At 41.5% G+C, this 8,356-nt stretch overlaps 1 protein-coding gene across 8 annotated transcripts in view; it reads right to left on the bottom strand.

Moving 5' to 3' along the window:
• Positions 1-511: 511 nt before the first annotated feature.
• LOC123765100 (uncharacterized) overlaps positions 512-8,356 on the bottom strand; it is a 270,886-nt gene continuing 263,041 nt past the window's right edge. For all 8 annotated transcript variants that reach the window (XM_069333542.1, XM_045753554.2, XM_045753552.2 and 5 more), the window contains 4 exons: positions 4,393-5,469; positions 4,112-4,216; positions 3,294-3,482; positions 512-2,689 (listed from right to left, as the gene is read on the bottom strand). In XM_069333542.1, the coding sequence (XP_069189643.1) occupies positions 2,252-2,689; positions 3,294-3,482; positions 4,112-4,216; positions 4,393-5,469 (1,809 nt within the window). In that variant the 3' untranslated portion in view covers positions 512-2,251. The remainder of the gene's footprint in view (positions 2,690-3,293; positions 3,483-4,111; positions 4,217-4,392; positions 5,470-8,356) is intronic.

Here is an 8,356-nt window from a genome sequence, read left to right as displayed (position 1 = left end):
AATTTGAATGAGTTTACAGGATATTTGTGTTATCAGTTGCATGTTTTCAAAATAATTTTACATTTGTAGGTGATGTAAAATTTACTCATCTGCCAGTTGTGTGTGTGTGTGTGTAATTACTTCAGTGTAGTTACAGAATGAGAGCTACGCTCGTGGTGTCCCGTCTACCCAGCACTCTTTATCGTGTGTGTGTGTGTATGTGACTACCTGTTTGCATGTTTGTGTATTTAATGCAGCATTGGCAAGGCAAGTAATGTCCAAAGTGTGTTTTAATTGGTCTTTTGGTGCAAAAAACACCAGCTTTTAGAATTCATGACTTTTGTGCTATTTTGCTTATCAAAACCACAAAATAAACACAATATGATCAAATTCTTAATTCTAGATCGATGTACTCCTTCCTCCACAGTAGATCAGCCTTAGATATACAGTACATGTACTCTCATATAATAATAAAATAGTATAGCTTTGCAGCAATGCAAGGTATTAAACTATCATGAATTTAAACATGTTGTGCTTTATGAACACAATTTTTATTTAACCTCAACAGATTTCAGCTGATAGTTATCAACACTTGTCATTTTCAATCTTTTGTAATCATGCCATACACTTCCTTCATCTTCTTTTACTTCCTCTGTTAAGCCCCAAAGGAAAAGGGAAGACATGCACATGACTGTCTTGGACCATGGCTGCTAAGCTCTTAGCATCACACTGCTTGCTACGATCACAGAAACCTCTCAGTTTTCACATCATTTACAATTTCTGTTTAATGATTCACACAGATCATTAATTTCTGAATAAATTTAGTGCATTCTTGTAGACTGATCCATGTCATGTCAGAATGAAGCTTTTTAACAACTATTCAAGTCTTTGTGGTGAAAAAGGCATAGCAGTTTCTTACCACTCGTATACTCGCATAATTTATATACAGTACTTATAATAATATCATATACACTAAAATATAACAAAAAATTTAACTCACATAACTGTTTCACACTAAAACTAGGCATTCATTAAGACAGTAGCTAATTAAGAACATATATAGATATATAATTCTGGTCGTATACTTTTCTAGCGTAATTAATTTTAAAAATGTGGGTCGTATACAATTGTCCTTGGTTTAGGTGAGGTATTTCAGTATACATCAAGAGCAAAAATTGCAATCTTATAACTACGGATACATTTACAAGTTTGTGGAAAATTTAATATACACTAGGGCAATTTTGATTACCATGTAATGAAAAGGGAACTTCAAGTGGCAAGAAACAGGTATGTATTCGACAATAAACTTGTATCTTATTTTATTTACATTAGAATTAAAACAATGTGCATGTTTAGTAGTAATAAATAAAAATCAGCTAATATTTGAAATTACAATTTGATATCTAACAAACGTACAGTAGTTGATTATCAAATCAATGCACATTTCCCTAAGCTCCTGCTGAACTGCCACCTTTATGCACCTAAAGTTATACTGCTAATCATTCAGCAGAAGTTACTCACAGGCACAGTAATATGTAGATACTCCTGCTCAGACTCGCTAAATAGATTTTTTGTTGTGCACTTATAATTTGTTTTGTAGGTAGACAACTTTTCATAATAAATTATTTAGCACATTTAATCATATTTAGTGGGATTTTCTTTCAAAAAGATGGATCGAGTATTTTGGGCATTCACACTGCAGTATGTTGCTTACAAAATGCATTTTGTATTTTGTTCACAACCTATACCACAACATAAGCTGTTCAAAGCAAAGGCAGGAATACCCTGAGCAAAGTCGAGCCTATAGAGCATGTCCACTGCTGATGAACCTGTATGTGGCTCAGAACTATTGGTACAGTCATAATACACAAGTAGGCATATTTGGAATGAAAGGAACTAAATTGTTTCCAAATTGTGATGGCTACCAAAAAGCAGTCTTTCCTGATATCAGAAATGCTTTTATAATAGTAAAATTAATAAATAATACCCTACATTGGAAACCACCTTCAACTGTGGAGCTGGGAGATCACAACCCTAGCAGGAGGTCTGCCTCTTTCCCAGGGCCATTCTAATGTTGGACCCATTGCCAAGACTTTGACTGGTTGCTGAGACGACTCCAGATAACCTGAGTACAGACAGTGGTTCAACCTTGAGAACTTGGCCAACTAAACTGTGACACAGTCCATAAGGGTGAAATCCACCAGAGTATGTTGACCTGACTTAAGTCAGGTCACTTGGACCTGATATGAAGTTTTATGCTATTTAAACTTCATTAAGCACGTTCCTCTATTTCTGGTCTCTTCAGTAACAGAGAGTCCGTATCTGTCAGGTCAAGGGGCGTCGCTGAAGGTTCTCCATTTCCATTTTCATACATCTTGCGACCAACAAGGGAGAAAGATCCTACAGCCGGTGTTGAAACTAAAGATTCATCTTCGTCGTCTACTATATGAGCTCCAGATGTTGAGTGATCATCTTCATCACTTGGGAGACTTTTACTTAGCCGCTTTTCATGGTCTTGATGAGAATCTCTGTCCTGTGAGGATGTCTCTGTTGTTTCCTGTGGGACATGGGGATCAGAAGCTCCTCCATCAAGGTCAGTATTAGATGGGGAAGGTTTCTTGCTTGGTAGACGGCGAGGTAAAGTGCTGATGCCCATCTTCTTAATTTTATCATAAAGTGTTCGAGAGGGGACCTTGTACTTGCGAGAAGCCTGCAAATGTTTTAGCAATTAGATTTCATTACAACTTTTCTCTTTTTTTTTTAACTTTACCAACACAGAATAGCTAAGAACACACAATAATGCACATTGGCCATCAGTCTGGACAAAGTGCTGACTTACTCTGGGTAAGTAACAAGTTCTTTGTTCAAGACACAATAATCATTCCTCATTGGCCCAAATCCAAAATTATATATTTATAATTTTGTCAAAAAGAACAGTTACTGATATGCATATTAGATCTTATCAAATACAATACAAAATACATATGTATAACACATTTAATCATATTTAGTGGGAAATGATTTAGTGGGTATATAGGTATATGTGTGTATGTATATAGGTGAGGGTACAAAATATACACACATATAGTGTGTATATATATATATATATATATATATATATATATATATATATATATATATATATATATATATATATATATATATATATTTATATGTATATATAAAAATATATACATATATACACTATATAAAATATACATATATTTTATATAATATATATAAATATATCTCATCCATATATACTTATTCATTCTCTCTTATTTTCCTCCCTCTAACTTGTAAATGAAACTCACTTGTAAAGCTGTCATGCCATTTTTTACAGCCTCAATTGCATCCATGAGATCAGCTTTTGTGTATTGCTTGTATCTCTTCCACTCAGGCTTCGGGGTTGGAACATAACTGACGAAGTTGCTGTAGTGTGAAGAACCATTTGGATCTAAGTGGTATGGGTTGAACTCAGGCAGCAGAGGCCCATTGGCAAGCTGGTGGTGGAAAAAAGTTTTAGTATTAGTTCATTCTGTGTGTGGTACTTACAGGAGTTTCTTATCCAGCAATTGTTATTCGCCCGTTAATTCATTATGCTTATTCTTCAGGCTCAATTATTTTGTCACGACCTCATGACGTAACGAATAAATGACACGTACCTAACAGGCATTTACTATATTAAATGCATATCTTTTAATTTGCAATAAATTTATTGACGCATACATGCATGTACAGGAAAATACATATATGAACCTTTACTATGCTATGTAGGTACTGTATATATATGAATGTATAACATTCACTTCCCCCTGCTTGCATCTGTGATACAGTACAGTACTATCAAGTCTCAACCATAACTCTTGACATTTTGAATAAATTAAAAAAAATTATACCATAACTGAGAACTGAGATAGTTCAACAGTTATATGGTAACACAAATCTAGTCAGGTGTGTGGGGTATCTCAAGTCTCTCTCTCTCCCCCATTTTTTCATTCACATTCCTTTCACCCACTTCGTCCAGGTATCCATGCTCTTCATATTATCAACTTCTGTCTCGTCCTCCATTTTTACACCACTCACCACCACCTATCTATTCACCAATTCCTTCTCGTCCCACGGCACTTACCGACTCTAGCTTGATCTTGTCTTGCTCGTCCTCTCGGGATATGTCGGAGAAGCTTCGCGACTCATCATCGTGGAGTTCCTTCTTTGTACTTACACCATACTGAGTCTGCAATAATTACAAGATAATTATAAATGCAATACTGTGGGACACCCACAACAACAACAATTGCAACACTACAAAGGCATCGAGAGATTACAAAAATTGTGGCACGAAAAGCAATATATTATATATATTATGTATATATATTGTGAAGTTTACATTATGGTAGAGTTAGGGCTTACCTCGATGTGATCGCGATGGTCATGGGGCAGGAGGTGAGGCACATGTGAGCTAAGGAGGCCTGGTAGGGGCATCATAGAGGAGGCCAAAGACACCAGCGAGCTCATATCAGGTCCAGGGAACCCATGGGTGTGTCCCAGTGCAGTGCGTAGAATGGGCGTCGGTGAGAGCATGGGGTCGCCCATCATGGGCGGCCGCTTGCGTTTGTGTGGTGGAGAGTCTGGGCATGGCGGAGGCAGATGAGACACTAAAGAGAGGGGTTGGCGAGGCTCGGAGTCCAGACTCCCCGGAGTGTGGGTATCTCTGGCCTCGTGGCTCTCCCGGTGGTCTCGCAAATGGTCGCGTATTTGTTCCCTTATTTCGCGGAGGTCTCTGCTTTCGCGAAGATCTAGTTCTCGAACGTCTCTGAGTTCTCTGTGGTCCCTGTGGTCTGGGCGGTGGTCTCTGAGGTCTGGGCGGTGGTCTTGTCGATGTTGTGCGCGGTGTGGAGGCAGACCTGGTGGGGGTAGAGGGTAGAGTGGGGGTGTGGGGGAAGAGAGACAGACTTTGTCGAGGGCGGAGGCTGAAGAAGGCGGCGCAGTGGAACTGGGTGGCTCTCGAGAACGGTGGAGGTCTGGGTGAAGGCGGGTGTCTACTGGAGTGGTGGGCGTTCGGGCGGCTTCGTGCGGGGAGGGTGGGTGGCGGCCGGTTGTTTCGTTGCCCAATTCCTCCACCAAACCTTTGACTTTAAGGCTTTCAGCGACTCTCAAGAGACTCTGAAGGTGGTCATGCTCGACGTTGACTTCGCCTCTGTACATATATTCGAGCAATGCCCGCATGTCACACGCTCGCACGTCCTTAAGCACCACGATGGGGTGGTGGGCAGTGCGGGCGTTAACGAAGAGCGCCTGGAAGTATGAGGAGCATGCGGCGAGGACGAGCCGGTGGGCATGAAGTGTGACGCCCTCCTCGCAAGCCAGGGTGACGTCGGTGAAGGCCTCAACATGCAACAGCTGGTCGAAGGCGGCCAGCAGGTTATTGCGGTGGTTGTTCCAGCGGAGACAGTACTGCGAACTGCTCCCCATCGTGCCGTACCCTCCCTGTGCGAAAAAAAAGAGGCAAGTTGAGTATAACAGTAGCGAGGATCATACCACAATATTATCAATTATGTCATACTGCTGTTCACAAAATTCCCCACCACCCCTTTCAGTTTTTAGCCACAGAAAATATATACCCCACGACACAGCTCCCTGGCACTCCATAAACCCTGATATGAAATGTATCACACGCTAATACTTCCGTTTTATATAATCTAAGAACTTGTATATCACTCGTAAAACCTGTTATCAGCTGACGGAGGCTTAATGTAAGCTTCCCCTCCCCCTCCCTCCCACCCCAGTATAACATTTGCCGCTGACACCAATTAGGGAGGTGGGCGGGCTTCGCGTGTCTTAGGGAGGACCTGACGTGTCAAAGAGATGTACCATGTCAGCCAGAAATCCGTTTATGCTCGAAACCCGAGTTTCATTCACGCTTGAAGATGGGAATTATGCTGGAAGAAAGTACACAGACATGCTGGAGGATGGGCACATTACCAACGGATTATTTTGTCATGAACGATGGCGACGCAGCTGTACCTGGCTGGTCAACTGAACTGGCACGAGATTAGATATGAAAATAATTATAAAAAAGGGAGAGAATGATGAATAAAAATGAGGAGGAAGAATAGATACATTGTAGGAGTTGGATAGGCATCAACCAGAAGCAAATTATTACCATCAGGTTTATAATGAAGGCGGGACGAACAGATCTCGACAACACCTTTTCTCGAACTGTTGGAGAGGGACGGAAGGACCGACCATGCGCATATTCACACTAATTCACTCCCTCACAGACGTACAAAACCTCTTCGCAGTGAGTCAACCGCAACACCCTACGATCCCTGTCTCATAAGCCTAAAAAATTCCCCTACACCAAAGCAGGGCCATTTTCAGGCCTAACCTCCCCTTCCACCTCCAAACTTTCAACGATCCTTCTTGCCGGGAACAACTCGTGGCTGGAATACTGATGAGAGTATTAATGGCCGCTATGATGCAAATTACAACGTGTTGAGGGATGACGGTAACGCCGCCATGAACATTCCCGGGGTTTTTATTCTCATCTCTAATATGTGTGTCTGAGCAGTTCCCGGGTTCTGCAGTTTAGCTATCGGTTTTCTGGGTCAATTGGTGCTACATAGCCTTCCCGGCTTGGTGCTTTCTTTTGATAATTACTTTCTGGTTCAATGGCCGCGACCTTCCTCTGTTTCTTTTATTTTATTTACCCCTTCCCAGTGCTATATAGTCGTAATGGTTTGGCATTGTCTCCTGATAACTCCCTCCGTGTTTTGTTATAACTCTTCTAGATCATTGAGTCGTCTATTATAATTGTATTTATTTTTGTGTCATCTTGTTCTGTTTCCACCTATACTACACACAGAAATCACAATAGTGTGATGTACCATGTCGATTAAGGCAGCGTCTGGGATCCTCTCGGACGTAGGTTCGAACCCTCATCACGGCCCTTGTGGATTTGTTCACCTATGCTATTTTTTTGTCCTTGTAAAGTTTTTTTTTGTCTGATCATCTTAAAAGTTGTAATCATGTCTGTCCTAGTTCCATGTCTTGATCATCGTGTATGCTGTGAACATGTTTGCTCTAATTCCAGTTCTTTGATAATCTTGTACGTTGTGATCCCTTCTCTACTCTCTTGGTTCCATGTCTTGATCACCTTGTATGTTGTGATCAGTTTTATCTTCCTAGTTTTGTCTATTTTTAGCCATGCATATTCAGTTTCCTTAGTTTTTCCTCATATCCCAGATCTCTTAATTTTGGTACCAGACATGTTGCAAATAATTTCCTTCTGCACTTAATGTGTGGACGCTGCTGCCTCGTTTGGACTAGCATTATACACCTTGTAGTCTTGAAGTGTGGTCTTATGCCAGCTTTACCCATAACCCCCGTAAATATGTGCGTCCGGCGGTACTTAGTATGAGGTCTACCCCGAGAATGGTTCCTAGGGCTGCACAAGGCCTCATGCTAGTCTGGGAATTTACGTCCTCAGTTCAATGGTAACCACACTGAACACAAATGGTAAACACAGCGTGTTCGTATATCAGTTCTCAGTGTGTGAGAGTGCTGAAGACCTCAAGTATGTGTATGTAGAGGGGAGAGTAGGAGGAGAAAGGAGAGAGGGAGAAGAGAGAGAGGAGTGAGGGTGTCGGAGGAGGGGTGAGGGACTGGTGCATGGTGGGGGTCGTCACCGGCGCTGGTTGGCCAGGATTGAGTCACGGGGTAGGATGGAGGACGTGACGCAGGAATTGCGTTAACATGAGCACCTCTGGCATGATGTGATCATGCAGGCTGGTGTGGGATGCCACGTGTGCTGTGGCTGATTCCCCCAGTAGGCTTATTTAGTCCTTTGAAGGTTCTAGTACTCCCCTGTAAGCTCTGGTGCCCACCTGGTGTCTCCAGTGCTCTCATATATTTAAGTTTCCAATGCTCCCTCATAGACTCCAGTGCGTGTTTGTAGGTTCTAGTAACAGTGTAGACTTATGACATTATAGACTATGACAGTGTAAACGTATGACGGTGTAAACGTATGACGGTGTAAACGTATGACAGTGTAAACGTATGACAGTGTAAACGTATGACAGTCTAAACGTATGACAGCATTACGTACAGCAACAGTCCATGTTTTGGACATGTACTACTACACTATACATGCTGCCACACCTGAGGTTGCGGTGGAATATAACATACTAACAATTATATACTCCCAACATAATAACAATTAACCGGAGTGTTTAATACGTTTACTAACAATTAATCTTAGAGTGGAGTTCGACGATAGAGGTGTGCAGTGACCAAGCTTTTCCTAGAGTGGACGTGGTGTGGAGTGTTCATGTGACGGGGGGGAAGACATTCAAGATCAATTGAGTTGTGGCTA

The sequence above is a fragment of the Procambarus clarkii genome, chromosome 29, assembly GCF_040958095.1.
Source record: "Procambarus clarkii isolate CNS0578487 chromosome 29, FALCON_Pclarkii_2.0, whole genome shotgun sequence".
Taxonomy (NCBI): Eukaryota; Metazoa; Arthropoda; class Malacostraca; order Decapoda; family Cambaridae; genus Procambarus; species Procambarus clarkii.
Note: the sequence above shows the minus strand (reverse complement) of the source record. Positions and strands in the feature narration are given on the sequence as shown.